The sequence below is a fragment of the Centruroides sculpturatus genome, unplaced genomic scaffold (assembly GCF_000671375.1).
Source record: "Centruroides sculpturatus isolate CEXI.00-Female unplaced genomic scaffold, Cexi_2.0 scaffold173, whole genome shotgun sequence".
NCBI lineage: Eukaryota > Metazoa > Arthropoda > Arachnida > Scorpiones > Buthidae > Centruroides > Centruroides sculpturatus.
Genome location: NW_019384380.1, coordinates 445,472 through 471,252, shown reverse-complemented (window position 1 = coordinate 471,252; position 25,781 = coordinate 445,472). Strand labels below are relative to the sequence as shown.

Here is a 25,781-nt window from a genome sequence, read left to right as displayed (position 1 = left end):
AAGATATATAATGCGGTTATAATAAAATATTGTGCGATAATTTTCATATAATTATGATTAATATGTATTTATTTTTTATAAAATACAAGGGAAGCGGCGCTTCCACCGCTTCTAATGACGGCACGCTACTGGCTATTACCATCTGTATTTTGTTTTGTTTGCCAATTCCTTTTCTGTATAGAATATTCGAATTTATTTACTTAATTAATAGTGAATAATTTCGAATATTCATAATACCTATTTTTTGTACATTTATAATTATTCTTAAAATACAAATGAATACGATATTGTTAAAAAATAACAATCGACGTATTATTTGATAAACCATTATTAGAAAAAACAAACATTGTTGGTTCGTCTTTCCAAGAAATGGCCAAACCGAAAGTTAACAAGAAAACAAGAAAAAATGGGTACCCGGTGGCCATCAAAAACACCAAAAAAAGAAAGACGTTCCTCGGATGTCCGCTAGGTTCCAATCGCTCTTATAGATTGCCCGGCATTGGACTCGTGTATGGAAGACGGTTCAGAGACGGAGGGTACCAATTCGTATATCGAATCGTCAAGAGATTTCTGAAGTTGAAGGGCAACGAAGAAAAGTTCGTCACTTGGCTTCGTTGCAAGACCGGCGCGACACGATACCACGCCTACCAATGCTACGACAGTATTATGAAGTGGTGTCGAGACAATAGATTTCTGTAGGAGAGATGCCATCTAAGAAAGAAAAACGGGCATCCGCATAAAACAAAATTCTTTATAAAAATTCAACATTGGCTCCAAAACGAATGAATCGGCGATTGGATGATCTGATTTATTAAATTTTATTGCTAAAAGTTTCCGAAAAGAAATTTATTAAATAATTGCATTTTGGATTAATCATTCTAAAATTAATAAACTTTTAATTTTTAAAGATATTATGGTGTTGTGTTAATTCATTTTTGTACTGTATTATCGTTGGCTGTTCGCCGTTGATGAATGGGATAAGGCAATGCAATACGAAGGGTGCTTAGCAAAGGGATGCTTCTTGGAATCATTTTTTTTTATAGGAAACTCCTGTGAAAAAAATTGGCAATTGTCTGGGTTTCTAACCAACAGGGACCCCAAATCGATTATTTCTAAAACAAAAATCTTTTACTCAGAAAACTCTCACCAAATAAAAAATGTCTGAAGTCAACACTGTACATCGAGCACTTTATAACAGCTTGGGTTTCATGAAGCTATAACTCGTTACTGATGAAATTCATCCCTGGATTTTAGACACGCTAAGAAAACCCGAAAATCTTTAACTAATCAGCCTGTCGATGGAGCTCAAACCTAAGACTAACTGCCAGTGACATTGGCGCACCCAGGGGTATTTTGTTTTAACTCTTTTCTTTTGTGGGCACCAAAATGGCCGCTTCTAGCAAGCCCATTTTGAGTTCGGCCAACTCACAATAGAGATGGTAGGTGGTGGGTACAGTGGCTAGAAAATATAGTGTCGAAATCGAGCTTATTTTCTGTCCCTATATTGGAGGTTGCCGCAAGAGGCGCTGCTGTCAATCGTTGTGCTACACTGGCTGTATCATCCTATGTTTATATTGGTTTTAAGTGGGATTTTTAAGCATAGTAAATGTGCTGTAGCCAAGTAAAAGAATTTAGATCGATAATAAATCATATCACTAGCAATCAATTATTATATAGTATTACTTTATTAACATTTATGAAGGAATTCATTTTATTAAAGCTAATTAAGATTCTTATTAAATCAAATAGCCTACACTGTATTGTCTATTTTTACATTACAGCTGTTGAGTGCTGTACAAACAAGTATTATTTAGAGTACAAGAGTAATCTACTCTTGTTATTACCTTATTAACAACAAGGTTTATTCATATTTACTAAAAAAATACAGAATTTATCATATTTTTAATAATAAAATGTAAGTTTTATATGGCTTTGTGAACCTCTTCCACTGTGAGGGCCTAAAATAGAATTTATTAAGCAAATGCCATCAGTTACATAATACTGTATACTGTTCACAGTATTATGTGACATAGTATAAAGCAATATTAAAATTACAATTAAATTCTACACAGTATATAAAATATAAAGGCAGAATGTTACTTTATTGTCCCAATATAAAATTACAAAATTAAGTATGTACAAATAAACGATTATTAGTCTACTGCCAAGTACCCATGCATATACACTTTATATTTGAAAAATCTCTCTTAAAAAATTACAGATTAATATGCATGTAGATTTCTCACCCTTTTCGACAAAAATAAAAGAATTAAAAATTACAGTAGAGTAATATCTATAAATTAGAAATACACAAGTCAGTAAAGTTTCTGTTCAGCCATTTCCTAAGGATTTATTCACTTTACAAGCACAAATTTAATCGCTTTCGATGTTCTTGTAACAAAGGATATCACGTAGCCAAAGCGAAAGTAGCACTACGATTGACATCAGCGCCACCTTGTCTGTGACGTCACTAACCTCGAGATATGGACCGAACGGTTATAATGGAGAAATATAAGCGCTTTCGACACTATATTTTCTAGCCACTGTAGTGGTGGGGGACGGGGCCGAGGTATCCGGTCAGACCACCCCGAAAAATTTCTGACGATTTTTCGATTCGACAGGAAAAAATCGTTGAAAAAAATAAAAAAATAAATAATTACATTTCATCAATTATTAGCGCCATAAAAAAAAACACACGAATTATCTTAATGGCGCCTCTAGCGGTGGAAATATTATCTCCAGTCAGCTGATTTTCAGTAAGTAGTAATCGATTTGAATGTTGTTTTAACGAATTAAAGCTACGTTTAAAGTAAAGTTCTTGTTTCATTATGATATTTTATACCCTTATTTGATTGAAAACAGACTATAAAAGCTCTGAAACGTCAGATAATTAATAATAATGAGACTATTTACTTATCTTTTTTTTTATCAGGTTGCTGACCCCATGTTTACTTTATGAAATTGATCACTTTAATTCTGATCAATTTCAAAAGTAAGTGTTATACAGAAAAATTATTCCTGTTTAATCTAATTGTGAATTACAAAATATAAACTTTGATATTTGATTAGATTACACAGCTTTTTAGTATTGATAACAAAGATATATATAAGTACAACACATATACTCTTATTGGCACAGTTGCAGATGTGAATGACTGTTTGGATCTTAACAGAGCTGTAGACTTTGCCCATAGAAGCAAAAAAGTCAAAGGGACTATATCTCTACGTGTGACCTTTGCGAGATATAGGGTACGTTTATTTTTTTGCTAGCTTTCAAGCTCGCTGAGCTGACACCTAGCTCAGCCTGACATCATACTAGCGTGCTCGTAAAAGTATACATAGTAATGGACGCTGCCATCTTTGAACAAACTCCAAGCTCGTCGTAAATTTTCCAATACTAGCAGTGATGTAATGGGTGCAAAAAGTAAATGCTGTGCTCATTGGTAGCTAACAAAAAGTATACAGGCTGAGCGTGCTAGGGGCGAGATCGGAGCTAAAAGTAAACGCACCCATAGTTCCTCGAAATCGGCTTGCTTTGGGAGTCGAGATGCATTCTCCGCTAAGACTGTTGTGGTTGACTGTTCGATCCAGTCGACTGTTTGGGGAGTACTCGAACTACGTGCAGAGTGTTGGTCGAGGCGAGTGATGGTGGCATTGACAGTTGCAGTGCACAAAAAATAGGCATTAGTTTGAGGTGAAAATTGTTTTTGATTGGTATAAGTTAATGCATTTATTATTTATGTTAAAGGTTTTGGTCACCATGCCTAAAATATAACTTTCTTGCAAATGTGATGTCTGCAAGAAAGATGGCAACTGGAACTGCTGCATTTGGAGGCAAACGTGTTGCGAAGGGCCGTGTGTCAGACTTTTCTTTATTCTTTACCGATAAATATTGTTAGAATGTCTGACCATTGTGCCAAACTGTCTGTTAAGTATGTAATAGGCTTGGTGCAGTGTGTGGCGTGACTCTATAGCACCTGGAAGTAGGCTGATTTCGGAAGGCTATACCTTGCAGAGGGTCACATACAGAAGTACGGTTTCTTTGACTTTTTTTGCTTTTGTGAGCATGTTCTTCAGCTCTGCTAAGGTCCCGACAGTGTCATTCATATCTGCAAAATTACCCTTTCACTTTATATTTCTTAATATCACTAAATTATTTTTATTATATGATGTATACGTTTTTTTAATTATAATTTAATTATATTTTTATGCTGTTTTTCTTCTTCTGCCTTATGGTAAAATTGCAGCTTTGAACGAGATGGTTCAGACCTTATCAGAGTTATACACTATGCCCACATGAGTAAAAAAAATCAAAAGGCCTACATATGACCCTTTGGTGTTGTCCATAAATTACATCCAATTTTATTACCCCTCCCTCTTTTGTCCTAGTTTGTCCAAGTTTTCGTAACCTCTCCCCTTTTTGGACATCCAGAAAAACTTGACCCCCTTTAAAACCTTTATCAGTTTATGAATGATAGATAGCATAAGTAGAAATGAAACATACAAGAAATTCTGAAATAAATATAATAAAATGTATAAACTGTATAAAATTTATTGAAATAAACAGACATTCACCAAAGCTCGATTTCTTTCTTCCCCCTTATCCAACTTTTGTTTGACTCGTTGTAACTCCATCTCTCCCTTCTAGTGTAGATGTGATTTATGGACAACCCTGAAATCTGCTTGTCTGAAATATTGAATATCTTCAAAAAGGGGTAAATTTAGAAGTGAAAAACTCCAGAACTATTCCTCAAAACAATGCTAGTAGTTAAGTGCTCTCTGCTTTACTAGAAAGGACTAAAGTTCTGAAAACAAGAGGAATGCTGTCACATCAAATAACTCCTAGACATGATTGGAGTTGTGCCACATGCTCTGTTAAGCCTATCATATGTTTAATGAGCAACCCAGTTGGTATTTTGCAAAGGATTAGATATAGATTGTTGGTTCCTTTGACTTTTCTTACTCCATGGATATGGTCTATGGTTGTTCTTATGTACACCTTTAGACATGACTAGCAATGACTGTAGCTTTGTTTACACATTACAGCATTGCGTGATGCCATCACTTCTGCTTACTGATATGGCAATTTCAAATTTTTCACGTCCATTTTAATCTTACAGGACTTCCATCTTATATATGGTCCATTCAAATTAAAAAATAACTTATATCAAGTTCTTTATAATATTGGCTTATTTATGATATGTTCATTTTAATGTGTGATTGTTTGTTTATTATATGATATTAAAGAATTGATGTCTTATTGGTATATTGTTTAATATAATATAATAATATATTTATATTATTTAAATGTGTTTGTGTTTTTTTTTTATAGGGTAATGACTTCAAAATGTTGTTAAATAGAAATAATTTTCAGTTTTGTAAATACGCTATTAGACGTTTAAGTACAAAATTACCTTCTTTTAAGGTAAGTTAATAACTCTATTAGTTTATTATATAATATTTATTAATTGTTTTAAAATAAATAATAATGTTATAGTTCTGGGGATGTGATGGCTCCATAAAGATAAATTGATTAGTTAAGCAAACACTTAAGTTTTCAAAAAGCCAGAAAATATCCTGTTTGTATTAAATAAATAGTTAATTTTTTCAGAATGTCATTCCATTATGAGATCTTTGTACTTTAATGAACATTCAAATCATCGCATTATAAACCAGCTATACTGTTTGAATGTGTAAAACAGCAATGGCCAACTTCATCAGACTTAAGGATGACATCTTTTAAACTGCCAAGGGGCACACCTTGTTGTATGTGTAAATCACAATCTACCACTTCAACAAAAATTATCAAACCAAGCTCTTCCTCAAAACACTGTTTTAAGAAACCAAAATGTTGGGAAATAGATTAAAAAACCATTTACATTTTATCTTAACTTGTCGGTAATGTGAATGTTATGGATGCTTGTGAGAACTAACCTGTTATAACAACTGGTTATTCCAATTTTTGTAACTCGTGCAAGACTTTGAACAATGCTATACTTAACACAATTATTGAAAAATAATGTGTGCTGAAATATCTTATTATTGTCTGTCTTCTGGACAGACCATGCAGGTTACAAGTGGCAATTACTGGTGTAAAATATACTTCAAATATTACATAGATTTAAACTTGAAGTCGTTCAAATGTTTGATTTGAAGTTTAGCTCTATATAATGTATATTTTACACACCCAAACAGAATAACTGGTTTAGAACACTGTTATTTAAATGTTCATTAAGTTAGAAAGGTCTGATGATGGAATGACAAATGGTCTGATACATTTATTTAATAAAAAATATTTTCTGATTTCTTGAAAATTTGAGTGTTTAACTAGTCATAAATTAAATGGACTATTTATTTAAGGAAACTTGTGAATAGAAAATTTTGTGTTGATATTTAGTTTAGTTTATTAAATTAGAGAGGAAGAAATACTTTTATACTTTACACATGAGATTCGAATAAATTTATCAATACTGAAATTATTCAATTGTGTAAACACTTATTTGATCAACAGTATGTTTTATATTTTCTTTTCTTTTTAATGTTAATAGGTTTTAGATGGATCAATTGATTCACAGAGTTCAGAATTCAGAACTTCTGTAGAAAAATCAAACAGAATACATTTATGTTTAAAGTCGGTTCAAGATATGGCATTGGCCGGAGGAAGCGAAAAGGCTATCAAAAAGCACGTAAATGTTAAGAAGAAGTTACTTATACGACATCGTCTGCAAAAACTATTCGATCCGGAATCTCCATTTTTAGAAATTGGACTTCTAGCCGGATTGGGAATGGATTACGGGAATATTTCGGCTGCTGGCTTGGTTGTAGGTACAGTATTATAGTGAATTTGTTAACTTGTTGAATATAATATCTGTAATTAAATGTCTCCAATCAAAAATATTTAACACGCTGACTGTCAAAAATATTTTATATATTTTTTTAGAATTATATTTTGAAGTTAAATATATCTTAAAATTATTTCACTGAAAATATAATCTTATCTGATAAAATTTCAGATGTATTTATATGATTTTAGATCAGAATAAAGTTGTTCCTGAGGAAGCCTTTGAGGTCATTATGCTATTCTTTCAATAGTAAATCTATAAAGCAGGTTTTTACAAAGTAGTAATTGAAGGTTGGATTTGTGATGTATAATTGAGGTGATTTTATGACAAGTAAAAGTACAAATTAAGACATATTTCAACAGAAATATCCTTTCAGAATAATTTGAAATTAAATATTCAAGAAAAACACTAACTTTTTAAATTGAAAAAAGAAAGCTACTTTATTGTAGATGTAAAACTATATAGGTTGTGTTTATTTTAATAAATAGTGTAGCTCCAAGATGAAAAAAGTTATGGACAGCACCCTCTAATACTATATGCACTGTTTAATGGAGGAAGATAAGGCTTATTTTAAGCTGTAAAATGCATTGTCTGTTCAGTGTTGTCACTCTTATTATATGTTTGAAATAAAATGTGTGTTAAGTGTTGGGCTCAAATATTAATAAAGTGAAATCTGGAAATTTTAGATACACCAGCACACACTAATAAACGATACAGTTGCAAGCTGGAGAAAGGTATAGACAGTGCACTGTTTATTAGACTAAATATGGTAATTGGTCAGAAAGTATGTGAGACGATATTAAGTTTATCTTTAGATGAACTTACGAATATTTTTTACTACTATCTTCCAAAGATGGATTTACTAGATTCAAAAGTATTTGGGAAGATGTTGATTGATTACTGAGTCCAATACAATAGATATTTTTATGGGTTTAAATAAATTTATTAAAATTATTTTATTAGATAATTATAATTGTATCTGTCTACCCAATGATGATAAGAATGTGCTTTTTACTAATTAAAATTTAATTATTTTTATAGAAATATAATACTTGTTATTTACATTCATTTAAAGCAATAGGACAGATTCACGGCCATTATTGTCTAGCGGGAGGCTCCGATGCAACCGTTAAAGGCGGGACGTTTTTTCCCATAGGGGTGGAGAAAAATATCAGAAGTCAGAAAATTTGCTCAATTAATCGTATACCGGGAGTAATTTTAATAGATAGTGGAGGTGCTTTTCTACCACTTCAAGTAAGTTTGAAAATTTCCAGAGAGCCGAAATAATTTTTTCTAATGTCTTGATTTTATTGCAGTCTGAAGTATTTCCTGACAGAGATCATGGAGGTAGAACTTTCCGAAACGAAGCCGTCGGTTCTGCTAAAGGAATTCCGCAGGTTATGTATTAGGTAGTTCTAATATGGTGTTTTCCAAAATGAATGCTACCATTTTAAGTTATGTTAATTATTAACCAAGAAGTATGCAACACACACCAGTCAATAGAGTAACAGTTAGAGTTTTATCTCCATCTGCATTCAAACATCTTGTTGTTTACTACCTCCAGGAAGCACTGTAAGTGAAAATTGTGACAATAGAGAAGGCATTTTGTGTTTTGTGAAGACAAAAACTTATTCTATAAAGTCGAAATTATGCATCATTGTGCAATATGAGTAATCTGCAGGAGCTGTGAAATTGTGACTGCTGTGGGAGGAGTGATGACAGATGTGCCATAGCAAATGTGGAAGAATTTGAGTATTGGTTGGACGTGTATCATGTGACACGAGATGCATTCCTGAAGAAATTTTAATGGACAAATGTAGAACTTGAACAGTTTTCCAATGCTTTAATGTACATTATGATGTTCTCAGATAATAATTAACATAATTACCATAATTTAAAATGGAAGAATTGTTTTTGGAAGATCCTATGTATATGAATAAAGTATTGTTTGTTGCATTAATATTTAATAATCTTTATTGTTACAATACAAAAAGTATTGAAATGAATAAAACAAATTGTTACTACATAAATAAATATAAAAATAATAATTTTTAAATTATTAAACAGATTGCAATTGTATGTGGAAGCAGTACTGCCGGTGGAGCATACGCACCCACAATGGCCGAAGAAGCAATAATTGTCGACAGAATCGGAACAATTTTTCTTGGTGGTCCACCTTTAGTGAAGGCAGCAACGGGGGAAGTAGTTACGGAAGAAGAGCTAGGCGGAGCAGACTTACACTGTCGGTAATAATTTATGTTTGATATTCTATTATTGAAATTACTTTAATTATACAAGAAATTAAACCAGTTAATGTTTACATGTAATATGAAAACTCTACAAACAGTATAAAATTCCTCGTTGCCTATGATATTGAAAAATGTCAGTATTTATTCATAAGGAATTTTTGTAACACTAGGCATATCATAAGACAGTATTGATTAGTTATCAAATACAATACAAACTTTACATAAATCACAGACACGTAGTTCATTTGAAATGCTGGAATTAAACACTTTTAAAAATTATTTCTATTAAATGGCAGTAAAAGAGAAAAATATTTAATTAATGAAATACTGAATATATGTTTAAATGAACCTTAATCATTCATTCAATCAAATGTTTTAACATTGAAATTTGAACGAATAGTTAAGGAGGATGATAATTAATTAAATTATTATTTTGAACATTGATTAATAAATTCATATTTTTATTGTAAAATTGTAATAAGTACTTGCTTCTTCTGGAGTATTACAAAATTTTCTATAATGTATAACCTAAGCACTTTTGGACACTTCTCGTCCATTGAAAGTTTTGTTTTGCATATGAAGATTGACGAAAAGCATTTGAAAGTGCTTGAGTTACAGATTACAAAAAATTTTATATGACTCACGGAAGCAAGTAGTTATTGTAATTTTAGAACAAAGCTCTTTCAAATATAACATTTGTGTATTTTGTCGTATAATTAAATTAATAAAGCTTTCATAAAATGAAAACTGAATAAATAAATCTTACTTTTTTCAAAAATTTTAAAATTTCTAAAAGATTTACTGTTTAGAACTCTGTCTTTTAATATTTCTTTATTATTTGAACCTTAGTTCATTACAAAGGGGTATTACATAAAGCTGGAGTTAGTACAAAATAACAAATTAATGTAATAGATTTATACAAGATAATACAAAATAAAATACACAATAATTATCAATATTATACCAGATGAACAAGAATTTTTCTGCCTACTATTTTTGATATTATTAGCTCTCCCAAAAATATAAATATAAACGAATTTTAAATGAATATAATAACTACACTCAATGGAAGTTAGTCCGATAATTTAAATCTGTAATTTTTTTAGAAAGACCGATAATACAGGGTGTCCAAAAAGTTATTATGCAGTGAGAAATTTGCTTGTATTGTGCATTTGAGAATGACATTAAAGTAATAGTTATGGTATTTTATGTGAGACTTGTAAGTTGTATCCATTACCATAAGTTGTATCCATATTGGTATAATTTTTTTCTTTTATTTTTAAACTCTTTCTGCCTCATGGGCATTAACAGGGTCTCTTTTAGCAAGCCCATTATGGGTGCTGCCAGGCCCACAGTGGGGTAGCCGGGTAGTGAGGGAAGGAGTCTGACATATCTGGTTGGATTACCTCCCGAAAAATCTCCAGGAATTTTTCGGGGGGTAATATATATCAGTTATGGACAGCCAGATGGTCGAGTGGCAGCCTACCGATTGGATCCTCCAAATGGTAGGCTGCCACATTGACTGCTCGACCATCTGGCTTTCCATAACTGGTATAACTGGTCAACTAGTACCAAATGAACCACTTATAGCTCTTGTGTGTAAGATCCTATATATAACTTCAGTGTGGAATAAGACACTTGTTATACATACTTTTTATACACCCTATATAGTAAAAAATGCATAGCAGATCTGAAAATTTGAGATTTTTGATAATTTTACTTAAGATTTTTTCTGTTTTGCTGGCCTTATAGTAGTTAGGATGTTGGTATTTTATGTGATCAAATCCATTACCTGAACATAAAAAAAAACTTGCATCAGATATAATAGAATTATATCTCACAAACGGTTATTTTATACACAATATTTCTCTTTTGTAGTAACAAAAAATTATTTTAGTGTTAATTAAAATATTCAATTAAAGTGCAATTATTAAACAAAGAATAAATACTTTAAAATTTTTTAAATTTTTTGTTTTAAGTATAATATGAGTACAGAGGTTTTTGATCCTTTCAAATTATCATATCTTAGTTTAATTATTTTACTTTATCTTTTCAATGAAAAGAGAACTAACTACTTTCAGAGTTTATGTCATTTTAAATACACTATATTCTCGATGTTTGTTGGCATCGGCATTCGGGAATTTAATCATTTGTGATCAGAAATTTATGCACCAAACTTTCAACTTTCATGAAAGGTTTCGACCTTTTGGGAAATGGGAGATTACTGTGAACTGGAGTTGGTGCGTCAACTGGATGTTCGAGGCACAATGCTAAAAGATCACTGCATTCAGTTGTTTGTATGGTGTCTGTCATAAGTTATGTTACTGTTTTGTTTATGTTTTGTCTTTTGACTTAAATAAAATGACTTTTGTAGCACTATAAACAATTTTGCAGTATATTTATATAATAAAACCATTCATTTTTCTGAAAATTTTTGAAAACACCAGTAATACATAAAGTCTTCGATTGAATTACAAATTTAGCATTGAAAATGGAACTCAGTTTGAGAATTCAATGTTCGTGAAGGATTACTCAGACTCAATTATTGATGAATGTGGAGAAATAAATTTGAATTATCCAACATATTAAAATAATATTCTTAAGCAAACATATTTAATTTTTAAGAATTTGTTTAGAATAATGAATAAATGAGAAACTTAAAACAACAAATATAATATTAATGAAAAATCTGAATATTTTATGAATAATTACTAATATTTACAATTTCAAAAAATTTCAATTTACACTTGCCTAATCTTTTTTTTTTTACATCTTTATTAAATTTTTTCCAGTGTTAGCGGTTGTACCGACTATTTTGCCGAAACGGAGGACGAAGCGATCGAGATGTGTCGAGAAAGTATTTTAACTTTTAATTTAGAAAAGTTTGCTCCTCCTCCCGAGTATTTGGAACCAGTTTATTCGGCTGCCGAATTAAATGGTATAGCCGGAAAAAATATTATCGGAAAATCTGATATGTTTGCGGTAATTGTTAGTTATTTTTTTGACAATAGTTACAAAATTGGTAAATTAAATTAATTAAAATCAAAGTAAAAACATCCTAAAAACTTGTGATCTAAGAAAATAAGACGAATTCTTCAAAAGTATATTTGAATTTTACCAATGGACAATTTAAATCTTGCATTGTGTATCTTGTCACGAGACTTTCCAAGAGTATTGCTAAATGGCATTCGTATACTGAATCTGTGGCATGAACTTTAGCAAAATGGGACAGCCATGTGGAAATAGGAAGTGATAAACCAATTTCAGGGGTCATTTTTAANCCACAGGAACTTTTTATTTGTCTGTAATAAATGTCAGGCATTTTTGAATACAAACCAACAGAACATATTTTTTAAAATTAATCAAATAGATCAACAAATAGATTAACATTCAAAAAGTTAAGGAAAGATATGCAAAATGACACCAAAGCTCTCAGGCTAGTTCAACAAATGCCTGCCAAGCTGTAGAGATTCATTTTCTTTAAAATTAGTTACTTTGCCATCCTTAATTGCCTTGTATATCTCAAAGGCCTCAAGATGTTTCAACCATGATATACACATGATATAATAGACTAGTGTCAAGAAAGTCAGCCTGGACTCCACCCTTCCTATCAATTACATATGACCTTGAGACTATCTTGCTGTTGAACCAAAGATTTAATAAGGCCTGGAAAAAAAACTATGTTCTGTTGCCATTCCTCTATCCTGTCCCTTGTTGAAAGTGGGTGAACGATCTCCTAATCAATACGCAAAGCACTGCAATCTTGTATGGAAAAGTATAATATGAATTGCTTGGTATACATAAAGGGAATATGACTTTTTGTGGTATACTCAAGTGAAAATGTTTTGGCTTTCTGTCTTGACCAATATATTCAAAAAAGTACTTTTGGTCATTGACTTGTTCCACTTGTAACACGAGACCATATGGGTTCCTATTCACCGACATAAGAAATGCATCAAGGCCAGGTTTACCTTTCCATATTATCAAAATATCATCTACATATTTTGTATATAATAAAATTTGGTTTTGATAGTCTAGAAGCACCATGTCCTCCAGTTTTCTGATAACCTTCTCAAATGAAGGGCACACCCTTAGTTTGAAGTAAGTAATACCTTCAAACAACAAAAAATGAATGTGTGGCGCATATTTTTTTGGGTTCAAAGGTGTTACTTACTTGCAAATTATTAAAAATTTTAAGTATAAATTAAGAGATTTACTTTCTTTTATATAGTAATATACTAAAAATATTAAATAAACTATTTACTTATAGAAGCACTACTTAGATATTTGCTTCTTCTGTGGAGTGTTAATGATGTTTTTAGTTTGTTTATCTAAGAATGAATTCTACAGAGATTACATTGGTAGAACAAACTAATAATCTGGACTTGAATACACAGTTATTAATTGAAGAGAATTGTTACAGAAAGTATTCTCTATAGCACTGTTTCTTAATCTTTTTAATGAGCGCAACCCCATTGAATCTCAAAATTTGGTCGTCTTACACCCATTGAAAATTGTGTTCAAAGTAGAGAGGGTAGTAGTGAGGGTCTTGGACACTTCTGTAGTATTTTTAGTTTATTGTGAGCTCTGATAGTACACTGTATGGTTGAATCAAATTTATACAGCATAAAACAGTTTTAAATTTTATATTAAACATCTAAAAGATAAAAACCTGTTGTCACCATTTGCATCCCTGGTAATGCTTTCTTCAATGCACGGGTGCATGCACCCTAGATTAAGAAACACTACTCTATAGAAATTATGAATATCAAAACAATTAAAATATTTATCGTAATAAATTTTATGTATTGAAATAATTTCTTTACGATAACTTCAAAACTTTTTCTAAATTTGCAGATAATATCAAGAATTGTCGACGGAAGCGGATTTAAAGAATTCAAAAGTAAATTTGGATCACACCTGATTACTGGATTTGCCTTTTTAAAAGGGTTTGTTATACGATTCATTCGTAATATAATTATCAAACAGAATATGTATTTAGTGTTTCCTTTAAAGGTATTTGATTGGGCTACTTGCTAATTCTGGTCCAATCACCTCTGCCGATGCTCAGAAAGGTGCACATTTTATCCATTTATGTCAAAAAAGATTGATTCCAATGATATTTTTACAAAACTCTGGTATACCTGAAAAACTAGATTATAATCTTCAAGGTAATAAGCATGTATGGTAGAAGAAAGAACAATAATTTTAATAATATTTCTTATGCTTTACTTGATGTTATACACTTATTTTCAGGTAATATTTTGAAAGACAGAGCAAAAATGATAGCAGCTCATTCATGTGCAAATGTGCCAAAGATTACCATTAATGTAGGAGGCTGTCATTCAGATGAAAATTTTACTATGGTAAATGTTGTATTTTTACCCTTTCAAAACACATATTAACTATGAAAATATTAAAATTTAATAAATTTCTTTTATTAATCTTTTAGAAATTACGGTTAGAGTATTGAATAATTTAGTTTGATTTTTTAAAATTCTGCTAATAAGAGAGCAGTGACACTTACACCACCTACAGATGAGCCACACGGTTACATCCATTCATCTTCCCATTGAAATTCTCATATTTTGAAGGTATGCAGTCAAATGGGCATCAGTGTTATGTCTGTAGCAGGGAGATGAGGCTCTCTTCCACAAATGACCATCACCGAGTGGCACTAAGCTTTTGCAGCCTTTCACACAAACTACCATTCGGTGTTTATTAGTGGCATTCTGAGTTGCTGGTATGTGCAAATGACTTGTAAATGGTTCAACCAAGTGGCTTGTCTGAAAATGATCTTAACTTTTTCTGCTTCCTTTACCTCATGGTTTATTAAAACGTTCTCTTGGACTTTTATAAAAAGGAAGTTCAAGAGCACATAAAAATGATTTAATGGAATCAACCCATTTTCTTGTAAACTTTAGCCTAATTTTATGTACAATTTAAACGATTAAGAAAGACTTTTCCAAATTCAAATTTGTGTGAAACTCCGTAGATATCCCCAAAAATTCACAATTAATTTTATATGTTAATAGTAAGGTAAAAATAATGATAGCTTTCCATGAAAATAATTGTAAAAACTGGCTAAAGAGGGATTCAAAAGTCTGAAATGCATATAAATTTCAAATAAAAGATATTAAAAGAAGTATGAACCGTCATTTACCACGTATAGAGTTTACTGTTGTGATAAATCTAGTAATAAGGAGACCCTGTATTAAATAAAGATATCAAAAGTAGCTTTTGAAGAAACGTTTCATTATAAACTCATTATAAATATTTTATTTTAATTTCTCAAAACAAATTAATATTCTGTATTCATTAATTAATAGAATAATTTCACTGTAATCTGTAATTTTTCACTTACCTTTTATGATATAATTAGTTCTATTTCAACATAATTATTCGTACCGTCTTTCTGTTGTATATATTAAATTTAAATTGTTCATATTATATTTAAAATTAACAAAGAATAAAATCTGTTAAATATAAACTAACTGTTTGAGTTGCTTCATATATAATTTTTGATATTTATCTACATTTTTTCATTTTAGTAAATCATTATTTTCAGTGTGGCTGGACATTTAAACCAAATTTTCTTTTCTCCTGGCCATTGGCAGAGACACAATTTGATGAAAAATTAGAAGTAAGCTTGTAACTTTACGCAGTTTTCTGGTTACTTTCCTTTCTTTCAGAATTTTTTAAATATTCATTTTCTTATTTTTTCAGCAAGGAGGTTTTGATATTGCAAGAGCGGACGAAGATTCCTTACTGTTGCAAATGTTTGAAAACAAAGGGAGCGCTCTGTACAGGTCGTCTCGAATGTTACAAGACGGCATTATTCTTCCCGAAGATACGAGAAAAGTAAGACAGTTAAAAAATCTTAAATAATTTTGACACAAATGAATATTTATAAAACAATTACCGTTATTCTAGACTCTCGGATTGTGTTTGGATATTATACATTCGGGAATATCTGCGAAAGAACGTTGGGAAACGAAAAATCTCCCCATCTTCAGAATGTGAAATTCCACAATCACATCAGATTATATGTAACGCCAGTTGTTTTGTGTCATGTGATTTAAAAACTGATAGGATAAATATATAATTTCTATTGAATTTTTATACAAATTGAACCCATCAAATTGAAATTTTTGTATGATGATAAATTTTTACAATGTTTATAAATATTGACAATCGTGTTCAACATACACAAATTTGTACAGGTAATCCTCAGTTAATGCATTATTATTTTAGTGCAGTTTGTATTACATACAACTTTTTTTTGGATGATTTTATTTTTGTGGCCATAAAGAAAGCTTTTTCTATACCAATCACGGGACTATTTGCCCATGAAAAATTCCTGTGGATCCCAGATTCAATTCTGACTCCTCCAGAGCAGTAAGCTGACACCTTATCTATCTTGGCCATCCATTTGCCATACTTTTTTATATGATTTAATACTGAATGAGATCACTACTTGCAGCGCGGTAACTAGCTTTTTATGCGCCCGGTGTGAGCTTCTGTAACTATGACTCAAAACTTGGTTCAGGTCATTTTTGTACCCCCAGGGTCTGCGCCCTGTGCCTGGACGCTGCTGGCACCGCCCTAGTTACGGCACTGACTACTAGGTATGTTATGGAGAGTTTACTTTCAAGAAACTTATCTATCATGCCAACAAGGAATACCTGTGTATATATATATATATATATATATATATATATATTTAATCAAATTTATAATGAAATTACTGTAAATAAATATTTTTGTAATTTTATACACCAATAAATGTAAAATAATTCCTCTGTTACTTTATTACTAAACTTAAACATTTACATTACATGAACAGAAAAAAACCGAATTTATTGTGTTTAAAGTGGTTGAATTAGAACTGAAAGAACAGTAAAACATAGTGAAGTTTTCAAAAATTTCTTACTTATTTACCCATAAAATGAAAAGTTTACATGTCAATTGAGGAGTTTACTCATTCGAGATATTTGTGTTGACGTTGTTTGTTTATTTGAACAATATCATTCTATACAAAATAACACATCAAGAGAAAAGCTTTTATAAATTATGTTCTACAGTTTCACCGATGAAACAACGTTAACCACACTTATTATCCTAAACAGTAAAAAAAAATTAAACCATCCAATAATTGTTTTTTAATTCGAAAAAACAAATGGAGGAGTGTTTTTATTGGACAGGGCACTATTTAAAATATTCCAATAGTAATATCTTAATAAATAATTCATTTCTGTGTTTAGATAATCAAGCAATTTGGTTGTTATAAGATTTTTGTAGGCGCTTCTTTCCTGTGGAAAATAATAAAAGTGTACATTCTCCAGTTCTATATTGGTAATGGTAAAATTAGTTAAATAGGGCCTTTCAAAGGAATTCGTTCCCACAATTTCAGTATACACGTGAACCTTTTTATAAGTAACTTCAACCTCAAAGCTAAATAGGACATTTTCCTCCAAGTACACGTATCCGTCGTGTGTCACGATCACCTGATTGAAGACGAAATCGCAGCTTCGAACAACGCAGTACACGTGACTCGCGTATGAGGGTGTCCTGAACCTTCTGTCCTGGCAGTTGCCGTTTCTTTCCACGTCGAATAACCCCATAATTTTACCATTCTTGAGGCGAATCTTCACTTCTACTGTAATCAATTTATCGTGTAGAGGTAACTGCTTAAGATCTTCAAAATTCGATTTGGTTTTTAAATTGTTTTCAATCACTTTGTCTATGAAAATGTTTGGCATATCTCCCACGGATTTACATTCTATAAATCGATAAAAAATCCATTAAAAATAATCTATATACGCAAGGCATCGTCTCTACAAAGTTATGTGATCCTATTTACAACCTCGGTTAATTAAATCATGAGCCATCCTATAAATTTAAATTAATGGCTTACCTGCTAGTGAATAGAAAGCAATACACAAGAGAAATAAGGTTATCAAGCTGCAACTTTCCTGAAAGATAAAATCGAATGTTAAAAATAAACCCTTTGCATTGAAAGCTCTGAATGCCTACCATTTTGCTGAAGAACTAAAGATGTTTTGGGTTCAATGCTCTATACGAGTGTATATATAGATAATATGTCTGCATGAGGATTAGAAAATGCTATTTGTTACGATTATAGGAATTTTTGTAACCTTATCTACTGTAACACGATCCATGTTTACGAGAATTTGAATATTGTTTACTTGAATAACTGCAGATGTTATTTGAAAAATTAAATAAATATTATGTACAAAATGGTTTCGAAGTAAATTTCTCAATACTGTATTTGTTTTTTAATTTAATAACTTTCTTTTTTCACGTATTTACTTGTTATTAATCCCGAAAATTTGTATAAGAAATTTCTTCAGAGTAAATTATAACAGAAGTCAATAGAATTAAGATGAATATTACTTCTTTTCTGGTGCCATAATTCATCCATCTGAATAATTGTCATTGAAATCGCCTTGTATCGTGAATATTTAGACATCATGGTTACGTAGTCTCCAGTTATTTGCGTAGTAACACGAACGTATTTGCAATGTCACTATTTCAAAACTTGAATGGGAGGACTGCAGGATTTTATACAACGAGACACTTTCAATACCCTTGTTTTGCTTGTTTCAAATGTAAATATTATTGACATTAATGACTGCATTAGCTGGTAATGTGGCTTTAATACAATGTATCCAGCTGTATTAACACGTAACTCAGTGTTTGACAAGGAAACTTTGTTTTTCAAAATGGTCGGTTGGACTATATCTTACTGTACCCAAAAGATGTTAGTTTAAAAATCTTTTTATGTTATTAATTATTATAGAATAGCAAAAATCTTAATTTTGAGCTTAGAGATGAGTTTTATAAAGAAATGTAAATGCTAAAAACGAGTAAAATCGTCAATAAGTCCGGCCCTACTGGAGATAAACAGGACCTCTATTATTTCACCATCCCCTCGACCTTTAATCACCAAAATTTAACAGCAACAATGCCCCGAATAGGCAAGCCTCCCTGCAAAATTTCAGAATTTTTTGAGAAAAGGCATAGGAGTTACTAAGCTTGAAAGTAATTGGACAAAATCGCGCCCCCACATACTAACAGTTTTGAAATCTGTCAGTTTTAAAATAATTTATAAAAGTTAATACGGTTTATTTCCATTTATGGAACAATTATAACCATTTATAACTATCAAAAGCTCTGTTAATCATTACAATTATTGACCACTTTGTGTGCATTTGAAATTACATAAAAAACATCTTATCATAATGGTATGCAAATTATGCTCTCATAGCAATCCAATTATGTTAATATTACATCTTTGTATTATAATACATACATATGCATCAGCACTTATATAAATGTGCTCGTGAGAGAGTAAACTATTTTGTATTCATAATATTATACACGTACAATTTTACCCCACAACAATACTGTCACAACCGTAGAATACTTGTATACAAGATGTCAACCGAAAATTTTTCGTCTAGTGTTGAAATTTCAGAGGAGATGTGTTTGAATTGCTTTTTATCTTCATTCACATCAATGTCAGTTGTTTACGGATGGAATTTTTTCAATCCTTGTTCCTGCAACGTGAACAACGACGCTTGCTTCAAACTTTTGAAGAAACTTTACGCTTCCTTCATCGAATGCTTCTATTGGTTACATTTCTTTCTGTGTTTTTCTAGTACACTTCCTTATATGTCGAGTATAACACCTTGCACTTCTAGTTTTTCCATTTTTGGGAATGACATATATACCATAGTGTCCTTTGCTTTAATTTCTTTGGCATTAGCCTTAGAGTTCAGTATTGTCAGAAGAATCAAATTAAATTCAAAAGTAAAATTGAGAAAGTCACTTTACTTTCCCGGAGATCAACTCTTTGCTATTATTAATTACACACAAATTTTTTATATTATTTTAATTGCAAGTGTTACGTTGCTACTTCAATCTGTAAACGTGGTTTTAATTTATCCTGCTATGAAAAAAAATGAATTTTTTAAACACGAAGCATTCTTCTGTTGCATTGAAATTGGATTTTGGTCGATCATAATTGTTGGTGGTGGAGTGAATCTGGTCTTCTTTCTTGTTTTAATCTTAGTTACTTTAATGAAATCATTCGAGAAAGTATCAGAAAAATTGTATGTGTTGAAAAAGAACGATCCCAATTTAGAATTCGAATTGGAAGATATTATAACGCAACATCAAGAACTTTGGAATTTTATTAAACAACTCAATGGACCATTTAATTATGTATTAATGGTTTCATACGGTTGTTTATTAATAGAAAGTGGTCTGTTGTATTTTATTTTCATCTTTTCAAAAATAGAATTTACAATGAGAGTGTACATTTTTATAATATGTGCATTGATAACTTTTGTGTGTATTTTGTTTGGATTCTTGTTATCTACTTTCACGTCCAGTGTAAGTTTTATTTTATTACAATGAAATTTATCGTCTTATAACGCCATTTCCAACCATAGGAACACAATTAAGAAGGGCAGAATCGACATTTCTTTTAAGGCACGGAAAAGCCTCAAAGAAAAGATCGATTCTGCCATTGTTAATTGTGTTTCTGTTGCTATCTTCTAAGGTCCCGTGGAAATAGAGCCACAGGAACAATTTAAATTTTATTTGTGTTTAGTATTCAATTCGTATTATATTTTTAAATTTTTACAAGAAAATAGACCAATTATTTTATTTTCAGTTTAATAAAACACTGTATTTTCCTTATTTCAGATGCACACGTCTTTTCAGGACATTAGAAGATTTGCTGATTGTGATTTCGGATTGGAACAGAAACTAAAGGTTAGAAAATTTAAATCTATTATTTTGACGGTTATTACATTTATATTCAATAACAATCTAAAAAAACCAAATTAAAATATAGATTCTGAATTTTATGAAGAGATTTGGGAAGATATCTCTGTGTTTGTCCATGAATGATTTCTTTAAAATTACCGAAATGTTTCCCATAAAAGTAAGTAATTTAATTAAATTTTTAAATAATATTTATTTAAGTCCTCTATCTAAAGGTTCACTTCTTCATCTTATAAATATTTCAGATGGCACGTTCTCTTTACTCCATATTTTCTGGTCTGCTGAATCTAAACAAGGCTTCGAGGCATTGAAATTAATATCTTTCCTTATGAAATAATACAGCAAAACCTGCAAAAGCCGGAACTCTGAGGAACTATCTTAATTTTCTGTTTCACAGGTTTTCGCCATCGACAGGATACAAAATTGCAATTTTCCTACTTATATCTATGGCTTATACGAATGTTTCTTTTCTCATTTATGAGAATATTGAATTTGTTACAGATGGTCGCATATCTGATAATCCACTCGGCCATTGTAGGGCCTAATGCTCGTACAGATCAATTCGTGTTTTCATAAATCGTATTTAAATCATGCGTGGAGTCATCACTCAGCTGCACAACTTCATCTCATATAGGAGAGTCACTACTGTTTGTTTCTATGCCTGCTTGACCATGCTGATTGGGTGTTTAGTCACCAATAAAACGTAATTCTATATTCAAAACTTAATACTATACTACCGTATAACACTTTAACAAATACATATCATCGTAAATATTTACACTATACATATAATAACAGGTCATTTCCTTTTGGTAGAAAGTTTGCGAAGGAAGAAAATATGAAATTAATTGTCTATACGGTCATTCTTGCTCTTTTTGGTAAGAAAATTTCATATTTATTCTCCATTAATTATTTTATTTTAGTTAAACTAAATGTAAATTCGATATAATTTGTATTATTCACAGCAAACTGTAATGGTGCAGCGGTGGTGAAGAGTACAAACAAATACGTGGAGGAGATCCTCCACGATAGATTTCAAGAAGTGACAAATCGCAGATTATTCGATTCTTTCTTCCTAAACTATAATTTAATGGCGGATATCAGAATCAGATTCTACGGAGGAAAAATAAAAAACATAAAGGATTTGAAGAGGAACGGACTCTGCGCTAATTTGATAGGATCCAACGAAATTGTCATCGGATGCGCTTTAACTTTTCGCTCTTTAATGGTGGAATACGTTGGAGAATTTAAAATTGAAGAAAATACTGTTCTGAATTTTTTTACGGTAAGCTACGTCGGTCCTACTGACTTGTACGTCGATATAACTTCCACCCCCCAACGTGATAAGGCCACCCTCAGTAGATTCATCGTGACGTCTATTGGAATGATAACTGTGGAGTTTTCGAACCTGGAGTACGGAGGTGAGGTCTTCAGGAATCTTATAGAAACTAAATTAGGCGATCAGATAAGAAAACAACTGTACGAAATGTTTACTACGTACTTCTTGAATTCTTTCAAATCTGCTCTATCTCGTCAGTTCCCTTCTCCTAATAAGTGATTACAGCATTTTAAGCTATTTTTGCATTTCTTATATTGTATAACACTTGTTTTCTGTATTATTACTGTATTCGAATTCTATTGATGTAATTGTAATCTGAGAAATCTTGTTTTAAAAAGTAATACAAGATTTTTATGATACTAATAAATTATGAACCATGCCTCTACTTTATAAGGGTAATTTAGATATACATACATACATACATACATGTCCTCAACCATAATTCAAAAAGAGTGAGCAACAGGCAAAAGGAGACTATACTCCTTCAAATTATCTATTCAACAATATTCTCCATACCATTACTTTAGCCTCTTCATGCCTCTTCTGTCGCATGTCCTCACATTCTCTTTGGGCTGCAATTTGAAAATAATTGTAGATTTATAAATTTCCACTATCGCCCGTCTGTCCGCCTGTCCTTACTTAATCTCGAGGATGTCACAATATATAATTGCTCGTTTTCACTCGGCATTTTACGTTCATTTAATGATACAGCTAATAAGTCGAATATGTAGTGAAACATATACGAAAATACAGTACCGTGGCTTTATTCTTAAGTATCCTAAAACTCCGATCCCTCAGGAATCTATGGGCTGTGAAGGCCTTCATAATGGACATGCACGATCCAATCTGGCAGGAGTTCAATTATCATCTGAATGTGTACCCATACAGAGAATTCGAGTGACGAACGACATACTTGAACAGTTGCACTTCTGATTTAAAGAAAAATCTTTAAATTGTTTGCATTTTTTACGTTTTAAAGTCCTCTGAATACAAAAGAAAAATGTAAAAATCTTCGAGGGGTTCACTTGTTTGACCGAATGCCATTATTTCACTCTATTACATATAACACTCAGAAAGTAAAGAATTATTGTATAATATACAGAGTATTTTATAAGAATTTAAGATGCAATTATATTTTTAGAATCGATCCCATCGATAATAACGATATAATCAAAAAATAGGTTAATTTAGAACGAGAAGGATTCAAAAATTGAATTGTTTTGAACTTGCCTACGTAAACAATAGATTATATAGATCTACTGTAATTACTGATACCAGAAATTATCCAGAAAGAAAATATATTAATAATTTCATCATCGAGTGCAAATTTGAAATGAAGTTAGGGATTTTAATTTTATCCGGGTTTATCTGAATTACGAAATTTCGCAACAGAACACCACAGAACAGACAGAGTGACGTACTGTAGATAACAGCAGCAGATTTCAATTAGTTCAGAAAAAACAAATATTCTTTATTAAATCACCTGTAGCAATAACTTTTCCTAACTCTCATTATTATGTCAATTTTTAAACACCAGTGTAAAGTCCTATTAATGAGTAATGTTCAAGTAGACAATTAAAAATAAATTAGAAGTAAGGACTGTAAGGCAATTATAATTAATTAACCAATTTTCAGTGGCGTTTTCAGGCAATAAATAAATAAATAAATAAATTTGAATTGACAAGCTTGAAATTTGACTAAGTTCCCACACTTCTTTGTATACTACAAGGAAACTTGCGGGCCACCCAGAAGCATTTTCTGTGGGAAGTTGATCCCTGTTTAATTGTTACAAACGTGAAGAAAACCCAGAAAACTCACGTAGCTGGTCCATTAGCCATGTGCGAACCCAATACTGCTGTTGGGTAGGTGTTATCCACTCGTACACGGTTCGAAATCTTTCATTTCTGATATTATAATATTATATTTACATAAATATATCGCATTATTTCAGGATTTTCATTTCCAATTAAACGTAATTCTATATTCAAAACTTAATACTAGCCTACTTTATAATACTTTAACAAATACATATCATCGTACATATTTACACTATACCTTATAATAACAAATCATTTTAAGTAGAAGGTTTACTAAGGAAGAAATTATGAAATTAATCGTCTGTACGGTCGTTCTTGCTCTTTTTGGCAAGAAAATTTTATATTTATACTATATTCATTATTTTATTTTTGTTAAATTAAATGTAAATTCGATATAATTTGCATTATTCACAGCACATTGTAATGGCCAAGCGTACGTGAAGAATATAAACAAATACGTGGACGAGATCCTCCACGATAGATTTCAAGAGGAGACAAATCGCAGATTATTCGATTCTTTCTTCTTACACTATAATGTAATGGCGGATATCAGAATCAGATTCTACGGAGGAAAAATAAAAAATATACATGATTTCAAGAAGCTAAGAGCCTGCGCTGATGTGGTACGATTCAAAGAAATTTCCATCGGATGCTACTTTACTTTTCACTCTTTAATTGCGGAATACATTGGAGAATTTAAAATTGAAGAAAATACGGTTCTGAATTTTCTTGCGGTAAGCCACATCGGTCCTACTAACTTGTACGTCGATATTTCTACCACCCCCCAACGCGATAAGGTTACCCTCACCAGATTCATCGTGACGTATGTTGGAACGATAACTACGGAGTTTTCGAACATGGAGTATGCAGATGAGGTCTTCAGAAATCATACACAAATCAAATTGGGCTATCAGGTAAGGCGCAATTTGATCGAAATGTTTCTTACGTCCTTCTGGGATTCTTTCAAATCATCTCTCTCTCGTCAGTTCCCTTCCCCTGATGAATGATTACAGATTACTTAAGCTATTTTTGCATTTCTTATATTGTATAACACTTGTTTTCTGTATCATTACTGTATTCAAATTCTATTGATGTAATTGTAATCTGAGAAATCTTGTTTTAAAAATTAATACAAGATTTTTATGATACTAATAAATTATGATCCGTGCCTCTACTTTCTAAGGGCAGTTACATATACACACATACATACATGTCCTCAACCATAATTCTAAAAGGGAGTATAGTCTCCTTTTGCCTGTAGCCAACAGGCAAAAGGAGACTATATTCCTACAAATTATCTATTCAGCAATGTTCACCATTACTTTCACCTCTTCATGCCTCTTCTATCGCACGTCCTCACATTCTCTTTGGGCTGCAATTTGAAAATAATTGTAGATTTATAAATTCCTACTGTTGTCCGTTAGTCTTTCCTGATTCTCGAGAAAAAAGTCATATAGATAAAAGTCGACAGCAAATGTGGAACCGTAGGGGAAGGATTCTCCGATTAACTATACAGGAACTTCCTATGCAAACCGTAAGTCACACTATTTGAATTGAAAATCCCCCCTCAAAGGTGTTAGACGGATAACCGGAAAAACTGTATTGTTAAACGAAAAATATGATGTACAGGTGCAAGCCACTACTGATTTCAGTTAGAGTGCATATAATTCGAGTAAAATAAAAATATGATTAAAAATTGCAGCCCGGCATTGTGAAG

The 25,781-nt window shown here is 31.4% G+C and overlaps 4 protein-coding genes across 6 annotated transcripts; 3 read left to right on the top strand and 1 right to left on the bottom strand.

The window, feature by feature from the left end:
* Positions 1-2,709: 2,709 nt before the first annotated feature.
* Positions 2,710-16,795, top strand: LOC111617870 (methylcrotonoyl-CoA carboxylase beta chain, mitochondrial-like). Of its 3 annotated transcripts, none has more exons than XM_023359197.1 (13): positions 2,710-2,756; positions 5,333-5,425; positions 6,549-6,825; positions 7,918-8,096; positions 8,159-8,239; positions 8,910-9,088; positions 11,884-12,073; positions 13,949-14,040; positions 14,108-14,262; positions 14,348-14,457; positions 15,660-15,734; positions 15,818-15,952; positions 16,025-16,795. In XM_023359197.1, the coding sequence occupies exons 2-13, from the start codon at positions 5,348-5,350 to the stop codon at positions 16,112-16,114; spliced, it is 1,641 nt and encodes a 546-aa protein (XP_023214965.1). In that variant the 5' UTR covers positions 2,710-2,756; positions 5,333-5,347; the 3' UTR covers positions 16,115-16,795. The 3 variants fall into 3 exon arrangements, with proteins under 3 accessions (XP_023214965.1, XP_023214963.1, XP_023214964.1); XM_023359195.1 differs by lacking the exon at positions 2,710-2,756 and adding an exon at positions 2,878-2,992 and having other exon boundaries at positions 11,884-12,079; XM_023359196.1 differs by lacking the exon at positions 2,710-2,756 and adding an exon at positions 3,068-3,249 and having other exon boundaries at positions 11,884-12,079.
* Positions 16,796-17,072: 277 nt separating this feature from the next.
* On the bottom strand, positions 17,073-18,182 carry LOC111617871. Its single transcript, XM_023359199.1, has 3 exons — positions 18,128-18,182; positions 18,009-18,066; positions 17,073-17,873 (listed from the first exon to the last, which is right to left on the bottom strand). Exons 1-3 carry the CDS (start codon positions 18,128-18,130, stop codon positions 17,254-17,256), a joined length of 681 nt encoding a protein of 226 aa, XP_023214967.1. The 5' UTR covers positions 18,131-18,182; the 3' UTR covers positions 17,073-17,253.
* A 3,478-nt stretch (positions 18,183-21,660) lies between these two features.
* LOC111617863 lies at positions 21,661-22,588 on the top strand. The gene is made up of 2 exons (XM_023359191.1): positions 21,661-21,786; positions 21,874-22,588. The coding sequence occupies exons 1-2, from the start codon at positions 21,747-21,749 to the stop codon at positions 22,464-22,466; spliced, it is 633 nt and encodes a 210-aa protein (XP_023214959.1). The 5' UTR covers positions 21,661-21,746; the 3' UTR covers positions 22,467-22,588.
* Positions 22,589-24,281: 1,693 nt separating this feature from the next.
* On the top strand, positions 24,282-25,194 carry LOC111617862. Its single transcript, XM_023359190.1, has 2 exons — positions 24,282-24,391; positions 24,479-25,194. The coding sequence occupies exons 1-2, from the start codon at positions 24,352-24,354 to the stop codon at positions 25,069-25,071; spliced, it is 633 nt and encodes a 210-aa protein (XP_023214958.1). The 5' UTR covers positions 24,282-24,351; the 3' UTR covers positions 25,072-25,194.
* Positions 25,195-25,781: the final 587 nt, after the last annotated feature.

What these genes read in the sequence shown, in the direction of transcription:
- LOC111617870 (XM_023359195.1), top strand. Translation starts at nt 5,348, where the DNA reads ATGTTGTTAAATAGAAATAATTTTCAGTTTTGTAAATACGCTATTAGA. An exon ending in AATTTGATGAAAAATTAGAA is followed by an intron (nt 15,735 to 15,817) that starts GTAAGCTTGTAA and finishes TTATTTTTTCAG; the next exon opens with CAAGGAGGTTTTGATATTGC. An exon ending in TTCCCGAAGATACGAGAAAA is followed by an intron (nt 15,953 to 16,024) that starts GTAAGACAGTTA and finishes CCGTTATTCTAG; the next exon opens with ACTCTCGGATTGTGTTTGGA.
- LOC111617863 (XM_023359191.1), top strand. Translation starts at nt 21,747, where the DNA reads ATGAAATTAATTGTCTATACGGTCATTCTTGCTCTTTTTG. An exon ending in GGTCATTCTTGCTCTTTTTG is followed by an intron (nt 21,787 to 21,873) that starts GTAAGAAAATTT and finishes TATTATTCACAG; the next exon opens with CAAACTGTAATGGTGCAGCG.
- LOC111617871 (XM_023359199.1), bottom strand. An exon ending in TGCTTTCTATTCACTAGCAG is followed by an intron (nt 17,874 to 18,008) that starts GTAAGCCATTAA and finishes ATCGATTTATAG; the next exon opens with AATGTAAATCCGTGGGAGAT.
- LOC111617862 (XM_023359190.1), top strand. Translation starts at nt 24,352, where the DNA reads ATGAAATTAATCGTCTGTACGGTCGTTCTTGCTCTTTTTG. An exon ending in GGTCGTTCTTGCTCTTTTTG is followed by an intron (nt 24,392 to 24,478) that starts GCAAGAAAATTT and finishes CATTATTCACAG; the next exon opens with CACATTGTAATGGCCAAGCG.